This window comes from Rhamphochromis longiceps, linkage group LG9, assembly GCF_057381845.1.
Source record: "Rhamphochromis longiceps isolate RC_006_pf linkage group LG9, R_longiceps_female_GT1.1, whole genome shotgun sequence".
Classification (NCBI taxonomy): domain Eukaryota; kingdom Metazoa; phylum Chordata; class Actinopteri; order Cichliformes; family Cichlidae; genus Rhamphochromis; species Rhamphochromis longiceps.
This window is the reverse complement of record NC_140565.1, coordinates 37,061,099-37,079,852: the sequence shown is the minus strand read 5'-3', so window position 1 is coordinate 37,079,852 and position 18,754 is coordinate 37,061,099. Positions and strand designations below refer to the sequence as shown.

General features: G+C 45.4%; 1 protein-coding gene across 1 annotated transcript in view; it reads right to left on the bottom strand.

Moving 5' to 3' along the window:
- Window positions 1–18,754, bottom strand: part of LOC146662834 (NACHT, LRR and PYD domains-containing protein 3-like) — a 41,620-nt gene that overhangs the window by 4,957 nt on the left and 17,909 nt on the right. Inside the window, exons 7-8 of the mRNA XM_085417620.1 lie at window positions 13,224–13,391; window positions 8,703–8,870 (exon numbers count right to left, since the gene is read on the bottom strand). Of these exons, the coding sequence (XP_085273746.1) occupies window positions 8,703–8,870; window positions 13,224–13,391 (336 nt within the window). The remainder of the gene's footprint in view (window positions 1–8,702; window positions 8,871–13,223; window positions 13,392–18,754) is intronic.

Sequence of the window (18,754 nt, the reverse complement as noted above, 5' to 3'; positions counted from 1 at the left end):
AGGTACCTTGGAGTCATTTTTGACCAGGATATGTCCTTCAATGCACATATTAAACAAATATGTAAGACTGCTTTCTTCCATTTGTGCAACATCTCTAAAATTAGAAATATCCTGTCTCAGAGTGACGCTGAAAAACTAGTTCATGCATTTATTACTTCCAGGCTGGACGACTGTAATTCATTATTATCAGGATGTCCAAAAAACTCACTGAAAAGCCTTCAGCTAATCCAAAATGCTTCAACAAGAGTCCTGACAGGGACTAGAAAGAGAGAGCACATTTCTCCTGTTTTGGCTTCCCTTCATTGGCTTCCTGTTAAATCCAGAATTGAATTCAAATTCATGCTCCTCACATACAAGGCCTTAAATAATCAGGCCCCATCTTATCTTAATGACCTTGTAGTACCATATCACCCTATTAGAGCACTTCACTCTCGCTCTGCAGGCCTACTTGTTGTTCCTAGAGTATTTAAAAGTAGAATGGGAGGCAGAGCCTTCAGTTTTCAGGCCCCTCTTCTGTGGAACCAGCTTCCAGTTTGGATTCAGGAGACAGACACTATCTCTACTTTTAAGATTAGGCTTCAAACTTTCCTTTTTGCTAAAGCATATAGTTAGGGCTGGACCAGGTGACCCTGAATCCTCCCTTATTTATGCTGCAATACACGTAGGCTGCTGGGGGATTCCCATGATGCATTGAGTTTTTCCTTTCCAGTCACCTTTCTCACTCACTATATATTAATAGACCTCTCTGCATTGAATCATATCTGTTATTAACCTCTGTCTCTCTTCCACAGCATGTCTTTATCCTGTCTTCCTTCTCTCTCCCCAACTGGTCGCAGCAGATGGCCACCCCTCCCCGAGCTTGGTTCTGCCGGATGTTTCTTCCTGTTAAAAGGGAGTTTTTCCTTCGCACTGTCGCCAATGTGCTTGCTCATAGGGGGTCATATGATTGTTGGGTTTTTCTCTGTATTTATGAAGTGCCTTGAGGCGACTTTTGTTGTTATTTGGTGCTATATAAATAAAACTGAATTGAATTGAATTGAATTCAATGTCTTGTTATGCTGAAGCATTAAGAGTTCCTTTCACTGAAACAAGGGGAACAATCTCAACTCCTGAAAAACCACTAACCCCACTCTGACTTCATTTGCTGCCATGTTCAATCACTTCCACTTTGTCTTGATGCATGCTCAATCATCTACGTAAGGAAATCCCAAAGAATTGATTCTGTTCATCTGGGCATAGCCTTTTTAGTGACCATTTCACCATCTTACAATGCTGTAACTTCAGCAATTCTTAACTGTCTGTGAATGGTACTCATGGCTAGTGATCCATGGACATGACAATTTAAATGCTAATCATCATGAAACTGACCTCACAGCTCATTGTTCATTCAGTGGTTCTAGTTTGTCATTATGCAAATGTACTGTTTATACAGGGAGTGCAGAATTATTAGGCAAATGAGTATTTTTGTCATGGTCCTGGGCCATGTTGGCCCAGTATTCTTGGTTCCTTGTATTTTCACTCCTTATTTAGGCCATGTTTTCTGAGGTGTCCTGTTGTGGTGTTCCCTAAGTGTTTTCCCTTTGTGACTCTTACCCCCTTTGTGCCCCTCTGTGTATTTATGAGCTCTCGTCTCTCTTTGTGTTTAGTCCATGTTTCCCCCAGCCTGTTATGTCTGTGTTCTCCCCGTGCTCTCTCTCCTCCTGTCTGAACCTCTGTGTACTTCCTGTTTTACTTTGACAGTCTCTCGTCAGTATGCGTCATGTTGTGTTCACTCCTGCCCTGTCTCGTTATGTTTATCAGTGTCACCTGTGTTCCCCACCTGTGTGTAATCTCCCTGTGTTCTCTGAGTGTATTTAAGTTGTGTCTTCTGTCATGGTAGTTGCTGGTTCGTCTGTGTTGTTTCCCCTCGGTCTCCCTGCGTCTTCCCGTATGTATTTCCCCGGACCTCCCTGCATCCTCGTTTCTGGTTTGTGTTATTAGTTCTACCCAGTTTAGGTTTTCCTGTTTCATGGTACCCACACCGTTGCTGTTTGTATTTTCGGTTGTCAAATAAACACTCATCTGCACCAGAGCTGCCGCATTTTGGGTCCTATTTCAACTCCACACGGCTTGCCCCGCAAACCGTGACAGAACGAACCAGCCACCATGGACCCAGCGGCAGTCAATCCGTCCGAGGAGCTCCAGGATGACATCGGCTACAATGTGGAGATCCTCCTCCGGCTGTGGCTGGAGAATCCTCCGTACGAGCTTCGCCGCGCCGTGGAAGGTCGGCTACAACGGCTCTTTTCCGGCCTGCCATGGCTACTAAATTCACTTCCTCCGACCATGCAGGCTTTTCTCCGGCACACACCCCACCTTCTCTCAGCCACTCCCGCCTCGCTGCCCGACTCGCCGGATGCGATCTTGCCCGGCCCGTCGGAGCCGTCTGCGGGGAGGAAACGCCGATCGCGCCGCAAGCGTGCCACCCCACAGCTGGACGTTCGGACTTCTAATTCACCGGCTGTGGTGAGTGAGGACTGTTTTCCATCTGCGGACTGTATGACTGTTCATTCAGGGGCGGTGTTCTGTGCGGCAGATGACTTTGTGAACAGCATATCACCTCCCCCGCAGCCACTCTCAGCTCAGTTAGCTCCCCCGCAGCCACTCTCAGCCCAGTTAGCTCCCCCGCAGCCACTCTCAGCCCAGTTAGCTCCCCCGCAGCCACTCTCAGCCCAGTTAGCTCCCCCGCAGCCACCCTCAGCTCAGTCTCCAGTGCCACCCTCAGCTCAGTCTCCAGTGCCACCCTCAGCTCAGTCTCCAGTGCCGCCTGTAGCGCAGGCCCCAGTAGCTCCAGTGCCGCCTGTAGCGCAGGCCCCAGTAGCTCCAGTGCCGCCTGTAGCGCAGGCCCCAGTAGCTCCAGTGCCGCCTGTAGCGCAGGCCCCAGTAGCTCTGGCTCCAGCATTACCGGTTCCACTCGTTCACTCCATGCAGGGAGAAAGCCTAAGTCCTACTCAAGGTGCTTTTCATGGTTCAGCCGCCATATGCACTGTTTGCCGCTCCAGGGCTTCCCCAGAGGCTAGGTCCCAGTCCTCAGCTGATTCTGGACCCCTGGAGTTTAAGCAGCCACCTGGGAAGTGCCCTGTGTCAGTGTTGTCTGAGCAGGGCCAGTGCTCAGCACAGCACCCATTTCCTTCATGTCTGCCAGTGGACTCCATGCCTGCTGGCTTTGTGATGGCTTCTGCTGGAGGGTCCAAGGGGCCCGTCCAGCCTTCGTCTCGTGTCTCCGCTGGAGGGTCCGAGGGACCGCTCCGGCCTTCGTCTCGTGTCTCCGCTGGAGGGTCCGACGGACCGCTCCGGCCTTTGTCTCCTGTTTCAGCTGGGGGGCCCGAGGAGCCCGTCCAGCAGCCTTCCTCGTCAGCTGGTGGTTCCGGAGAACCACACCAGCCTCATGCCTCGTCGGCTGGAGGGTCCGAGGGGCCCGTTCGGCCTCCTGTCTCCGCTGGAGGGTCCGAGGGGCCCGTTCCGCCTCCTGTCTCCGCTGGAGGGTCCGAGGGGCCCGTTCAGCCTCCTGTCTCCGCTGGAGGGTCCGAGGGGCCCGTTCAGCCTCCTGTCTCCGCTGGAGGGTCCGAGGGGCCCGTTCAGCCTCACGCCGCATCAGCTGGAGGGCCCGAGGAGCCTGTCCAGCCGCCACCTGCGGCCGCCTCGTCGTCGCCTGGTCCAGCTTCATCCGAGTCTTCGTCGTCGCCTGGTCCAGCTTCATCCAAGTCTTCGTCGTCGCCTGGTCCTGCTTCATCCGAGTCTTCGTCGTCCCCTGGTCCAGCTTCATCCGAGTCTTCGTCGTCGCCTGGTCCGGCCTCATCAGAGTCTTCATCCTCGTCTGGTCCGGCCTCGTCAGAGTCTTCATCCTCGTCTGGTCCGGCCTCATCAGAGTCTTCATCCTCGTCTGGTGCGGCCTCTGCTTCTGCTACGCCTGGTCCGGCCTCTGCTTCTGCTACGCCTGGTCCTGCGGCTGTTATGCCGCCGCCCAAGCCTCGTTCTGCACCTCGATATCGCCGGCCATTTTCCGGGCCACCTGCTGGACGTCACCGCCGTCGGGGTCGGCCACCTGAACTGCTCCGTGGTCTCCTTCGTCGCCGCCGCTGCCTTCCGCACGGCCGGTCCCCGGACCGCCATCGCCTGAGTGGCCGCCGCTGCCTTCCGCACGGCCGGCCCCCGGACCGCCATCGCCTGAGTGGTCGCCGCTGCCTTCCGCACGGCCGGCCCCCGGACCACCGTCGCCTGAGTGGCTGCCGTTGCCGTCCGCACAGCCGGCCTCCCGAACTGTATCCACGTCGCCGCCGTTGCCGTCCGCACGGTTGGCCCCCTGAACTCTTCTGTTTTGGACTGTTTTGGGCTGTGGTGTGTTTCGTTTCATTGGTTTTCTTGGGTTGGGTCTCGTGTTTTGTTTTTCCTTTTTGTCTTTTGGCCTTCTGGTGCTCCTGTTTTGTTTTGCCTCGAGCCCTCCGTCCTAGACCCCCGCCGCCCGCCCTGGTCGGGTTGTTTTCTGTTTTTTCTGGCTGTTTTTCTTGTTGGGCTGTCTGGAGCCAGCCTTTGAGGGGGGGGGGGGGGTTACTGTCATGGTCCTGGGCCAATTTTGTCCACATCATCCTCTTCATGCATGTTGTCTTACTCCAAGCTGTATAGGCTCGAAAGCCTACTACCAATTAAGCATATTAGGTGATGTGCATCTCTGTAATGAGAAGGGGTGTGGTCTAATTACATCAACACCCTATATCAGGTGTGCATAATTATTAGGCAACGTCCTTTCCTTTGGCAAAATGAAGGACTTGAGAGGCTCAGAAAAGTCAAGAATAGTGAGTTATCTTGCAGAGGGATGCAGCAGTCTCAAAATTGCAAAGCTTCTGAAGCGTGATCATCGAACAATCAAGCGTTTCATTCAAAATAGTCAACAGGGTCGCAAGAAGTTTGTGGAAAAACCAAGGCACAAAATAACTGCCCATGAACTGAGAAAAGTCAAGCGTGCAGCTGCCAAGATGCCACTTGCCACCAGTTTGGCCATATTTCAGAGCTGCAACATCACTGGAGTGCCCAAAAGCACAAGGTGTGCAATACTCAGAGACATGGCCAAGGTAAGAAAGGCTGAAAGACGACCACCACTGAACAAGACACACAAGCTGAAACGTCAAGACTGGGCCAAGAAATATCTCAAGACTGGTTTTTCTAAGGTTTTATGGACTGATGAAATGAGAGTGAGTCTTGATGGGCCAGATGGATGGGCCCGTGGCTGGATTGGTAAAGGGCAGAGAGCTCCAGTCCCACTCAGACGCCAGCAAGGTGGAGGTGGAGTACTGGTTTGGGCTGGTATCATCAAAGATGAGCTTGTGGGGCCTTTTCGGGTTGAGGATGGAGTCAAGCTCAACTCCCAGTCCTACTGCCAGTTTCTGGAAGACACCTTCTTCAAGCAGTGGTACAGGAAGAAGTCTGCATCCTTCAAGAAAAACATTATTTTCATGCAGGACAATGCTCCATCACACGTGTCCAAGTACTCCACAGCGTGGCTGGCAAGAAAGGGTATAAAAGAAGAAAAACTAATGACATGGCCACCTTGTTCACCTGATCTGAACCCCATTGAGAACCTGTGGTCCATCATCAAATGTGAGATTTACAAGGAGGGAAAACAGTACACCTCTCTGAACAGTGTCTGGGAGGCTGTGGTTGCTGCTGCACGCAATGTTGATGGTGAACAGATCAAAACACTGACAGAATCCATGGATGGCAGGCTTTTGAGTGTCCTTGCAAAGAAAGGTGGCTATATTGGTCGCTGATTTGTTTTTGTTTTGTTTTTGAATGTCAGAAATGTATATTTGTGAATGTGGAGTTGTTATATTGGTTTCACTGGTAAAAAGAAATAATTGAAATGGGTATATATTTGTTTTTTGTTAAGTTGCCTAATAATTATGCACAGTAATAGTCACCTGCACACACAGATATGCCCCTAAAATAGCTAAAACTAAAAACAAACTAAAAACTACTTCCAAAAACATTCAGCTTTGATATTAATGAGTTTTTTGGGTTCATTGAGAACATGGTTGTTGTTCAATAATAAAATTATTCCTCAAAAATACAACTTGCCTAATAATTCTGCACTCCCTGTAAGGTTGGAAACCTGCAGTCAGCTGAGACTGAAGAAGTCACTTGGATGAGTGACGAAATGCTTCTTCCACTGAAAATCCTATGTCCAGATAAACAGAATCAATTTTTAGCACTTTCACTTTGCTATAAGCAACCCATTCTGTAACAAATGTTTACAAAAGCAGTCTTCATGTCTAGGTGTTTGATTTTGTACACCTGGGGAACTGGAGGTGATTGGAACACCTGAATTCAATTATTTGGATGGGCTGAATATTGTTAGCAGTATATTGCACGTCATACCACCAGAAAGGTGGTATGACTCTGAAGCTGTTATCTCAACAGATAGCTGCAAAGGAAATTTCACTAGCAACAGATTGCACTACATTAAAAATTATTTGTAAATGTTTTTTATACTTTTTTTTTAAATTACGCTTCCTCCAGAAGCAGAGACTACAATAGTCTTTCCTCAATGAGTCAATGACACACTTCCAGTCCAGTCTATTAATAAGGTGAACACCCAGGTATATGAAGCCCTCCACCATATTTACCATTTCTCCAAGGTTAGAAATGGTGTTCAACTCAGGCTTGGGCCTCCAAAAATATCTCACCATGTCTTTTTCTTCTTGGCTTGGCTTGGCGTCCACTTCTCTATTCAGTTTTCACAAATGATCTGCCGTATGTCTTGGATAAATCTCATCTTGTAATGTATGCTGATGATTCCACCATGTTTTATTCAGCCAGTGGCAACTCTGAATTGACCAACGTATTGCAACAAGATTTGCTGAACGTGTTTTACTGGCTAAGTAAAATTAACATGATTTTAAACATCTAAAATCTATGTTAATAGGAAGTAGAGTACGCTTAGTCACAACTAACCCACAACTAAATCTTTCCATAGCTGGAATGGTAAATGGCCTGTATTTATATAGCGCTTTACTAGTCCCTAAGGACCCCAAAGCGCTTTACATATCCAGTCATCCACCCATTCACACACACACATTCACATACTGGTGATGGCAAGCCACATTGTAGCCACAGCCACCCTGGGGCGCACTGACAGAGGCCAGGCTGCCGGACACTGGCGCCACCGGGCCCTCTGACCACCACCAGTAGGTAACAGGTGAAGTGTCGTGCCCAAGGACACAACGACTGAGACTGCCCAAGCCGGGGCTCGAACCGGCAACCTTCCGATTACAAGGCGAACCCCCAACTCTTGAGCCACAATCACCCCAATGGTACTAGAACAGGTGACCCAGATTAAATTACTTGGTGTTACTATAAACCACCACCTTTCATGGTCTCAGCACATTGACTGTGTTATTAAGAAAATGGGACAGTGCATAGCTATGGCTAGGAAATGCTCCTTTTATATTACTTTTTCAATTATGAAAGGTGTCATTAATGCACTAGTATTATCTCATCTAGAGTACTGTTCAATCATTTGGTCAGCAGCTAATAAGACAGATCTGATCAGACTTCAGTTAGTCAAGAACAAGGCAGCCAGATTAGTGTTAAGGTGTTCAAACTATAGAAATATCTATAACTTTCTTTGCTTTCAAATAAGCTAAATTATACTATGGCTTACTCGTATTTTTTAAGAAAGCAATACTTTTAAAGACACCATATTTTTTTTCTGCTCAGTTGCAGTATCCAGATGAAATACATAATCATAGTACATGATTTTCAACAAAACACAATTTGGTAACTCCTCAACTTAAAAGTTGAGAAAGTAAACTGCCATCGGTCAAGAGAGGTAGCCCTCTGGAGCCTAAGACTGGCCAAGCCGAGTTTTAAAAAAAAAAAAAAAGTAATGACGTAAGATGTTAAGGTAACAAGTGTGCAATAGAGGGCAGATGGGGCAGAGTTCATCAATATTGAGACAAAACAGGATGTTTTCCAGAGTAATGGTATCTTCTCCTGGCTCAAACTAAGATTGAAGATGTGCTGTAAAAATGGACCTTCCATGACCTTCCAAGCTATATAGTTTGTCTTCCATATTTCCAACTATATCCATCACATACTGTGTATGCTACCATTGTATATAGTGTATTATCTTACTTTTTTCATTGATTGTACTTAATTGTATTTTTGTATTTCCTTCATATATCTGTACCTGAGCTGAGGTGAGTTTGGATGGGTCCTAGACTTAAGGTGTTAAACACATTGGCTCTATTTAGGTTTCCCACGGTTTAATAGTTCTTGTTCTGTGATCTTTTTCATTCCTGACCACACATCTTTCGTTTTCCCTGATCTTGTTTTCTGCCTGTTTTTGTAAATAATGTACCACTTTATAATATACCTCCTGTCCCTATAATGGTTTTCTCTTTTTCTTTTTATTGGCTTTACCTACAATGGCCATAATACTATCAGAAATACTTCAGAGATTAACCAATAAAAAAAATGCCCTGGTCTGAATTCTTCCTGACAAAAAAAGAAGGTAAGTCAGAGTAAATTATCACTTCGAAGACTTCTCTTATATTAGGGTTTTAAATGTTTAGCTTTTGGACTGAAACGGTCAAAATACTATGGTTTAGTATCATATCAGTCTTCTGTCAGTTTAGTGCCAGCACAACAAAAACACAGTTTCTGACCTCAGAGTCTCCAGTCTACATTGCCGACTCTCCAGAAAACCACACAACTGTTTCATTCCCGAATCCTGCAGCTTGTTCCCTCTCAGGTCCAGATGTTTGAGATGGGAAGGGTTAGACTTCAGAGCTGCAAACAGGCAGCTGATCTCTGACAAACTGCAGCTCCTCAATCTGAATAAAGCATAGGAAGTATTATCTGTTTAGAGATGAAAAAGATCCAGAATGTAGAAGTTGAACACAGAAGCTGAAAATTAAAATTCTAAATGAAGTATAACAAATACCAAAATATAAACAGAACAATGAGTGAAACAAATTAATGACTGTATACTTCTGTTTCACTAAATATGGAAATATTAAGATGATGTTCCTATGAGATATATATGTAAGTATGTGTATATAAAAATAAAGGCGTTGAAATTTCAACTATGCATGGATTTAAACATGCAAAAGTTTGGGCAACCTTGTAATGGTCATTATTTTCCTGTATAAATCACTGGTTGTTACAATAAAAAATGTCAGTTAAATATATCATATAGGAGACACACACAGTGATATTTGAGAAGTGAAATGAAGTTTATTGGATTTACAGAAAACGTGCAATAATTGTTTAAACAAAATCAGGCAGGTGCATAAATTTGGGCACCACAAAAAAAGAAATGAAATCAATATTTAGTAGATCCACCTTTACAGAAATTACAGCCTCTAAACGCTTCCTGTGGGTTCCAATGAGAGTCTGGATTGTGGTTGAAGGTATTTTGGACCATTCCTCTTTACAAAATATCTCTAGTTCATTCAGGTTTGATGGCTTCCGAGCATGGACAGCTCTCTTTAACTCACACCACAGATTTTCAATAATATTCAGGTCTGGGGACTGAGATGGCCATTCCAGAACGTTGTACCTGTTCCTCTGCATGAATGCCTTAGTGGATTTAGAGCAGTGTTTCGGGTCATTGTCTTGTTGAAAGATGCATTGGCCTCCAGAAACTGCTGATGCTGAGTGGAATCCATGTGTCCCTCAACTTTTACAAGATTCCCAGTCCCTGCACTGGCCACACAGCCCCACAGCATGATGGAACCACCACCATATTTTTCTGTAGGTAGCGGGTGTTTTTCTTGGAATGCTGTGTTCTTTTTCCTCCATGCATAACGCCCCTTGTTATGCCCAAATAACTCAATTTAGTTACATCAGTCCACAGCACCTTATTCCAGAATGAAGCTGGCTTGTCCAAATTTGCTTTAGCATACCTCAAGCGGCTCTGTTTGTGCTGTGGGTGGAGAAAAGGCTTCCTTTGCATCACTCTCACATACAGCATCTCCTTGTGTAAAGTGTGCCGAATGGTTGAACGATGCACAGTGACTCCATCTGCTGTAACATGATGTTGTAGGTCTTTGGTGCTGGTCTGTGGGTTGACTCTGACTGGTCTCACCATTCGTCGCTTCTGTCTATCCAAGATTTTTCTTGGTCTGCCACTTTGAGCCGTAACTTGAACTGAGCCTGTGGTCTTCCATTTTCTCAGTATGTTCCTAACTGTGGATACAGACAGTTTAAATCTCTGAGACAGCTTTCTGTATCCTTCCCCTAAACCATGATGGTGAACAATCTCTGTCTTCAGGTCATTTGACAGTTGTTTTGAGACCCTCATGTTGCTACTCTTCAGAGAATATTAAAAGAGGAGGGAAACTTACAATTGACCACCTTAAATACTCTTTCTCATTAATGGATTCACCTGTGTATGTAGGTCAGGGGTCACTGAGCTTACCGAGCCAATTTGAGTTCCGATAATTAGTTCTAAAAGTTTTGAAATCAATAAAATGACAACAGTGCCCAAATTTATGCACCTGCCTGATTTTGTTTAAACAATTATTACACACTTTCTGTAAATCCAATAAACTTCATTTCACTTCTCAAATATCACTGTGTGTCTCCTATATGATATATTTAACTGACATTTTTTATTGTAACAACCAACGATTTATACACGGAAATAATGACTATTAACAAGGTTGTCCAAACTTTTGCATCCCACTGTATATATACACCCTTTTGTGAATCGCTACCTCATTGTGGTGCATGGATTTGTGTGTCCCAGGGATCCCAGTGGGTAAGTTGTCTGTGTTGTCAAGGGCTTTGCCCTCCTGATAGGGTCTCCCATTGGTCCTGGTGAGACTAGTGACTGAGACATGGAATGTCACTTCTCTGCTGGGGAGGGAGCCTGAGCTACTGCGTGAGGTTGAGAGGTACCAACTAGATATAGTTGTGCTCACCTCAATGCACAGCTTGGGCTCCAAAACCAGACACCTGGCTAGACTCAGTCTGGAGTAGATCTTGGTGAGAGGCATCGGGCTGGGGGTGGCTATTCTAGTTTCCCCTTTGGTTTTTTCCAGTGGATGAGAGTTTTTTTCCCCCTGCACCTTAGGGTCAGGGAATGGGTCCTGAATGCTGTCTGCGCTTATGTGTCAAACCACAGTTCAGAGTGCCCAACCTTCTTGGAGTCCCTGGGTGGGGTGCTTAAGGCTACTTAACCTTGGGACTCTGTTGCCTTTCTGGGACACTTCAATGCTCATGTAGGCAATGACAGTGAGACCTGGAGGGGTGTGACTGGGAGGAACGGCCTGACAGATCTGAACCCAAGCAGTGTTCTGTTACTGGACTTCTGCGCAAACCACAGTTTGTCCATGACAAACACCATGTTTGAACATAATGGTGTCCATAAGAAAGTAAGTTAAGTTTATTTATTAAGCCCTTCTCACAGACAGGCAGTCACAAAGCGCTGTGCAGAAAGTTTAAAATAAACAGTACAATCAATCGATCTTATACACAATGTAAAAGGTTAAATGTAAGTTAAATAATGTGAAGAATATAAAATACGTAGATCAACAAAATGCTTGTTTGAACAGTAAAGTTTTTAACTGATTTTTAAAAGAATCCACAGTCAACCATATGTAATTGTGGTGGTAGACTGTTCCACAGCCTTGGTGCAACAGACTGAAAGGCTCTGTCCCCTTTCGTCTTCAGTCGTGTACGGGGAACAACCAACAGACTCTGAGTCTATGAGCGGAGACGATGAGCAGCAGTGTATTTTATATGAAGCTTGGATAAATAATCTGGGGCCTGGCCATGTAATGCTCTGTATGATAAAACAAGAATTTTAAAACAAATTCTAAACACTATTGGAAGCCAATGTAAAGAATATAAGATGGGAGTAATGTTAGCACGCTTCCTAGAACGAGTTGGTAGACTGGCTGCTGCATTTTGTATTGCCTGGAGGAGAGAGAAATGTGATTTATCCAAGCTGGTAAACAGGGAATTACAGTAAACGTGATGACACAAATGCATGGATGAGATTTTTCCAGTTCATCTAAAGAGACCATATGTCACAGTTTAGAGATGTTTCTTAAGTGAAAGAAACAGGAACAAGACAAAGATATTACATGAAAGTCAAGGCCCAGAGAAGAGTCAAATATTACTCCAAGATTCTGAATATTTGACTTGACAGAAGAACTGAAAGAGGCAAGAACCTGATTAATTTTAGAATGTAGCTCAGGAGGAGCTATGATCATGGTCTCAGTCTTGTTCGTGTTTAGAACGAGGTAGTTGCTTGAAAGCCAATCAGAAACCTGCGTTAACCTCTTAAGCCCCAACGCCCCCTGATACGTGGGCAAAAGGCAGGAGATCAGGTGGGCTTGGGGCTTAAGAGGTTAAGCACTGGACCAGGGTCCAGTGCACATGGATACCCTAGGCCACAGGTTAGTTATCAATTTTGTTATCATATCATCAGATCTGCTGTCATATGTTCTGGATACTTTGGTGAAGAGAGGCGCTGAGCTGTCAACTGATCAACAGCTTGTGATGAGTTGGATAAGGTAGCGGAGGAGGATGCTGGACAGCTTGGAGTAAATGTATAGTGAAGGTGCACTGGGAACACCTGGCAGAGGCCCCCATCCACGAGATCATTAACTCCCCCTCTGACAGAGATTCAACAGAATTCCAAGGGAAACTGGGTATATAGATCATCAATAAATCATGTTCAGCTCCATTGCTGAAGCTGCTACAACCTCCACACGGAGGTTGGTGCCTGTCATAGTGGTAACCCCTAAATCAGATGGGGGGCACCAGAGGTGAAGGGAGCCATAAGGCTCAAGAAGCAGTCCTATTTGGATTGGTTAGCCTGTGGGACTTTGGAGGGAGCCAATAGGTACCAACAGGCCAAGCAGAACGCAGCTTGGGCAGTCACAGTAACAAAAACTTGGGTCAAGGAGGAGTTCGTGGAGGCCATGGAAAAAAACTTTCAGATTGCCTCAGATAGAATCTGGTGCTCCACCTGCACTGTGTATAGTGCAGGTGGAGCACTGATGACTTCAACTGAGGATATTGTCATACCATGGAAGGAATGCTCCAAATATAGGGGGATCACACATCTCAGCCTCCCTGGGAAAGTCTATGCTGGGGTAGAAAACCCTTTCTCTTACTCAAACTTATGTTATATACTTTCATTTCTGCACAACATAAACAGGGCATCTTACCCCAGTGTTTCCAGTCTACAGTTTCGACCCTCCAGAAAGCCACACAGCTGTTTCACTCCTGAATACTGCAGGTTGTTCTGACTCAGGTACAGCTCTCTCATGTTGGAGGGATTGGACTTCAGTGCTAAGCCCAGACAGCTGATCTCCGATAACCTGCAATTCTCCAGTCTGAATAATAAATGAAAGATTTAAGTTAATTAGTTATGTGCTTGAAATTCTTCAGTGTTTTATAGTTTTCTTGGAGCTGAAAATTCAGATTCAGTTTACAGAAGTCCAGTAAAGTGAAACTTCAAATGGCTGAAGCTTGCAGAATGCCCGCCTTTTTTATCCCATGGCTAACAAGCCGTAAGGACTCTCAGCCATGGGACCTAGAACCTGAAAAACAGGGCAGGAAGAGAGAGAGAGAGAGAGAGAGAGAGAGAGAGAGAGAGAGAGAGAGAGAGAGAGAGAGAGAGAGAGAGAGAGAAGGAAAAAACAGCATTCTCCAACAGGGAGAATCTCCGACCGTAACGCCCTAAAAATCCACCTCTAGTAAAACCAGTGCTCTGTGTGGTTAACTGATGTGCACTGGACAGTGCATCCACTAATATATTGTCTACCCCTTTTTTATGTCTGATGTCCAAGTTGTATTCCTGAACTAGTAGAGCCCATCTCTAGAAGTAGGAGATTGGATTATTGATGTCATCAGTTCCCTTCTGGAGCCCCCATGGCACTGGCGTCCACCTCCAGGCTGAATGCTCTAATGAAATCTGGGGCGGCCAGCACTGCACAGGAGGGACTTAGCACCATCAAAGATGTGTTGGCACTCAGTGGTCCACTAAAAAGGTTCCTTTGGGCTACAGAGGCGGGTTAGAGGGGCCACCACGGTTGAGAAGTTCCAGCAGAAACACCGATAGTAGCCCACGAGGCCCAGGAACCGCCTAAGTTCCCGCCAGGTGGTAGGAACAGGGTAGTTTACTACCGCCGCCACTTTGGCATTCACAGGGCACACTTAGGGACCGACCCACCAGCAGTCACCCTCCTGTTCTCGGCCAGGATTGGTCCCAAAACTGACTCCCCAAGGATCATTTCCCCCCCCTGCCGGGTGCGGGTGGACATGAAACTGGAAAACCTAAACTGGCCAAAACTAACAAAACAAACCAGAAACGAAGATGCAGGGAGGTCCGGGGAAATACACAGAGAGACACAGGGAGACCGAGGGAAACAACACAGACCAATTAGTTTAGGACGGGTGAACACACACTATAAGTACACATACCAGTAATCAGGGATGGGAAACAGGAGGGAAACACGCCTGGGGGACATAACAGCTGACGAGGTAGGGGAAACGTAAACAGAACACACTGACATAAGACAGAGACTTTCAAAGTAAAACAGGAAACACATACACGTAATGACACAAACTCAGAAATGCAGACCAGACACAGATATACACGGGCAGAAAGAAAAGAACACTAACCGAGGAAGAACAGAACCAAAATTACAATAATAGAAAACACAAAACGCTGGGTCAAAAGGACCCAGGATCATGCCGTAAAATCTACAACACCACTCTCCTGACTCCACCTATCAAACAATATTCCTTTTTCCTTGCAAACTCAAGAAAGGTTTGCGTGGGGGGCCTACGGAGGGACCGGAAATGCTTTCTGTAAGCTTCAGGCACTAATTCATATGCTTTGAGAATGGCACTCAGTACCCTATCATACACTAAACTGTCCTTAACGGTGAGAGCCGCACACACCCCCTGCGCCTTACCCACCAGTTTACACTGCCTCAGCAGAGGCCAAACCTCTTTAGGCCAGTGCAAGGCTATGGCAATATGTTCAAATGCATTAAAATATGCCTCTAATTCTGTTTCATTCTTACCCACATCAAATCAAATCAAAATCAAATCAAATCAAATCAAATCAAATCACTTTTATTGTCACATCACATGTGCAGGCACACTGGCACAGCACATGCGAGTGAAATTCTTGTGTGCGAGCCCCACAAGCAACAGAGATGTGCAAACACAACAACACAAACGAGCAAAATACAAGAATGGCCAACCTGAAACTAATAAATATATGTACAATATATAATAGTGTATGCATTTGTATGCACAAATCCTGGAGGGGCAAGCAAAAAATGAATAAACTTGAAACAGCTGAGCTGAAAAACTAAAAGCATCAGGCTCTCTGAGGCCAAAATAACAAACAAAAACACTCCCCCTTCCTATAAACAAAACACGTGGTATAACTTCCCTCAAGAAAAAAAAAAATACAATACCTGACGTCTCTGGCTGTCCACAAAACAGGAGAAAACTTTGGTCAAACAAAAATGGCGGAGAACCCCTACCAGCCTACACTGCTCTCTCTCACTATCACAGTATTCCAAACGTAGAAAGAAAACAGAAGCGCTATACACACACGGCGCTCAGAGCCTCCTATGGCTAACAAGCCATAACGCTACTCAGCCGCGGCACCTGGAACTTCAAAGACAGGAAAAGGGAGAGGGGAGAGAGAGGGAGAGAAAGAAGAAAAGAAAAACACAGCATTCTCAAACAGGGAGAACCTTCTAGCAACCCATGACCGTAACAATTGGCATCCAGTAAAAAGTGACCATTATCCTTTTGGTGTTGACTCTTAACAACTGACCCTTGTCCTGGTCAGACACCAACTAAAGAGAAACACTAACAAATGGAACAGCACTGTCACCTCTTATGTAGCAGGTTTATCAGACAAATTTTCTCCAATCACTATATCCCAGTGGACCTCAGACCCAGCCACACACTCAGACAAAAACTGGTTTATCAAAAGGACAAAACTCCCAAACACAAACTAAACAACGTAGTGTATGCTGTGCAGTGAGGAGTGCTCAGACCTCTTCACTGGAGAAACCAAACAGCCCCTCCATAAACACATAGCACAACAGAAGGGCAACATCGACAGGAAAAGACTAAGCTTAACATTTGAACCTAAAGGATAAAGGTCACTCTTTTGAGGATGCTAATGTTCACATTTTGGACAGAGAAGACAAAGAGTTTGTAAGAGCAGTGAAACAGGATTTATGTGCACTGTGTCTAAAACTCATTGAACAGAGGGAGTGGCTTAAAACTGTCTGCCACATACAATGCAGTTTTGAGATCAAGGTTCAAGGTTCAAGGTTCTTTATTTGTCACATGCATAGTTATACAAGTATAACACACAGTGAAATGTAGCCTGACACGCTCCTCGACAGATCCCTTCCCAGGTGCCTCAATTCCCACTCACATCTTGTGTCACATGACCTCAATAGGTAATATGATAGGGAGACAACCTCTCACAGTGGTTTCACCCAAAACCTTTAGTGCTAATAACCCATGCTGTTTTTTATACCTTGACTTATGTGATGAGGGGCATGAGAGGGTCTATGAACCACTTAAGGGACAGCTCCCACTGAGGTTTAAATAGATACATGGGACTCCACCATTTTGTTTTACAAGAGAAGCATATGGGACGTGAGGTGAAACGTCTTTGCGAAACTTAAAGGAGCCTAGTCACTCCCTTTCAAGCTCCTTAGGTCTCGATGCATGGTAAGGCGCTTGTCTTGATGCCAGTAGCTTCTATCTTCTCCTTTGGCCAGCTTATTATCCTTGCGGGGTCTCTGATGACTAGCAGGATGTAGGTGTTGAATGTTAATCTTCCTGACCCCTCAGCATTTGCTTTACTCTCTGCAGGTATTTGGTGGTCGTGGTTTTCCTTGCAACCCCTTCATGGATCCTATTTGCCTTTGGGATTCCAAGGTACAAGTAGATGTCCTCAGTGTCTGCTATGTTGCCTTCTAGTAGTGCAGTCCCTTCCATTTTGACTACCTTTCTTCTCTTGGTTACCATCCGACTAAACTTCTCCAGTCCAAATGACATTCCAATATCATTGCTACAGATCCATCCATGTAGAGGAGGTGGCGAATTTTTGATCCATTCTGACGTTAGTATCCACTATTGTTAATGATCTGACTAATGATCTGGGGTTCACATCTACAGGGAGTGCAGAATTATTAGGCAAGTTGTATTTTTGAGGAATAGTTTTATTATTAAACAACAACCATGTTCTCAATGAACCCAAAAAACTCATTAATATCAAAGCTGAATGTTTTTGGAAGTAGTTTTTAGTTTGTTTTTAGTTTTAGCTATTTTAGGGGGATATCTGTGTGTGCAGGTGACTATTACTGTGCATAATTATTAGGCAACTTAACAAAAAACAAATATATACCCATTTCAATTACCGTATTTTCACGACCATAAGACGCACTGTACTAAAAGGCGCAGTCTCAGTTATGTGTGCCATTACTGTATTTAACACACACATAAGGCGCACTGGATTATAGGGCGCATACAAGTACCGTATGCGTATTTAAAAATAAAGCGGGAGCAAACCTGAGTTCGGTACCTTACTCACATTTCTATTACCGGTAATCGTCATCATCAACAACACACAAGCATACAAGTGTGCATATTTAAAAATAAAGCAGGAGCAAAACTGAGTTTGGTACTCACATTTTTATTACCAGTAATCGTCATCATCAACAACACACAAGCATACAAGTGTGCGTATTTAAAAATAAAGCAGGAGCAAAACAAAGTTTGGTACTCACATTTTTATCATCAATCAAACCCATGGAAGTCCTCATCCTCTGTGTCTGAATTGAACAGCTGCGCTAAATCTCCATCAAACATGCCAGGTTCACTTTCTTCACTGTCAGAGTCACTTTCCGTGCCGTGCGGCTCCTCGGAAATGATGCCAGCTTTTGCGAAAGCTCGAACAACAGTGCCAGCAGACATGTTAGCCCAAGCATCTACAATCCATTGGCAAATTGTGGCGTAACTCGCCCGGCGCTGCCTTCCACTCTTGGTGAAACTGTGGTCTCCATCGGTCATCCATCGCTCCCACACCGCTCGCAGCCTTACTTTGAACGGGCGGTTCACACCGATGCCCAGCGGTTGGAGTTCCTTTGTCAGGCCTCCCGGAATGACAGCAAGCTCACAGTTCATTTGTTTCACTAGTTTTTTCACATCGGCTGTGAGATGGGCACGCATAGAGTCACAGATCAACAGCGATGGTGATGCGTGGAAAAAACCACCTGGTCTCCTTACATACACCTCCCTCAGCCACTCTTTCATCATTTCCTCATCCATCCAGCCCTTTTCATTTGCCTTAATGATGATTCCTGCTGGAAACTTCTCTTTAGGCAAAGTCTTTCGCTTAAAAATCACCATAGGCGGCAGTTTCTGTCCATTAGCATGGCAGCCAAGCACAACAGTGAAAGAAGACTTTTCATACCCCGTTGTGCGTATCGCTACCGTGCTGGTCCCCTTCTTCTCCACAGTGTGACTCACCGGGATGTCAAAAGTGAGCGGCACCTCGTCCATGTTTGTGATGTGGCTGGGCTGGATGTTTTTGTCGCCGATGTGTTTGCTGCAGTAGGAGCGGAAGATGGCCAGCTTTTCCTTATAATCCGCTGGAAGTTGCTGCGCTACCGTAGTCCTGGTCCGGATGGAAAAATGGCACCGT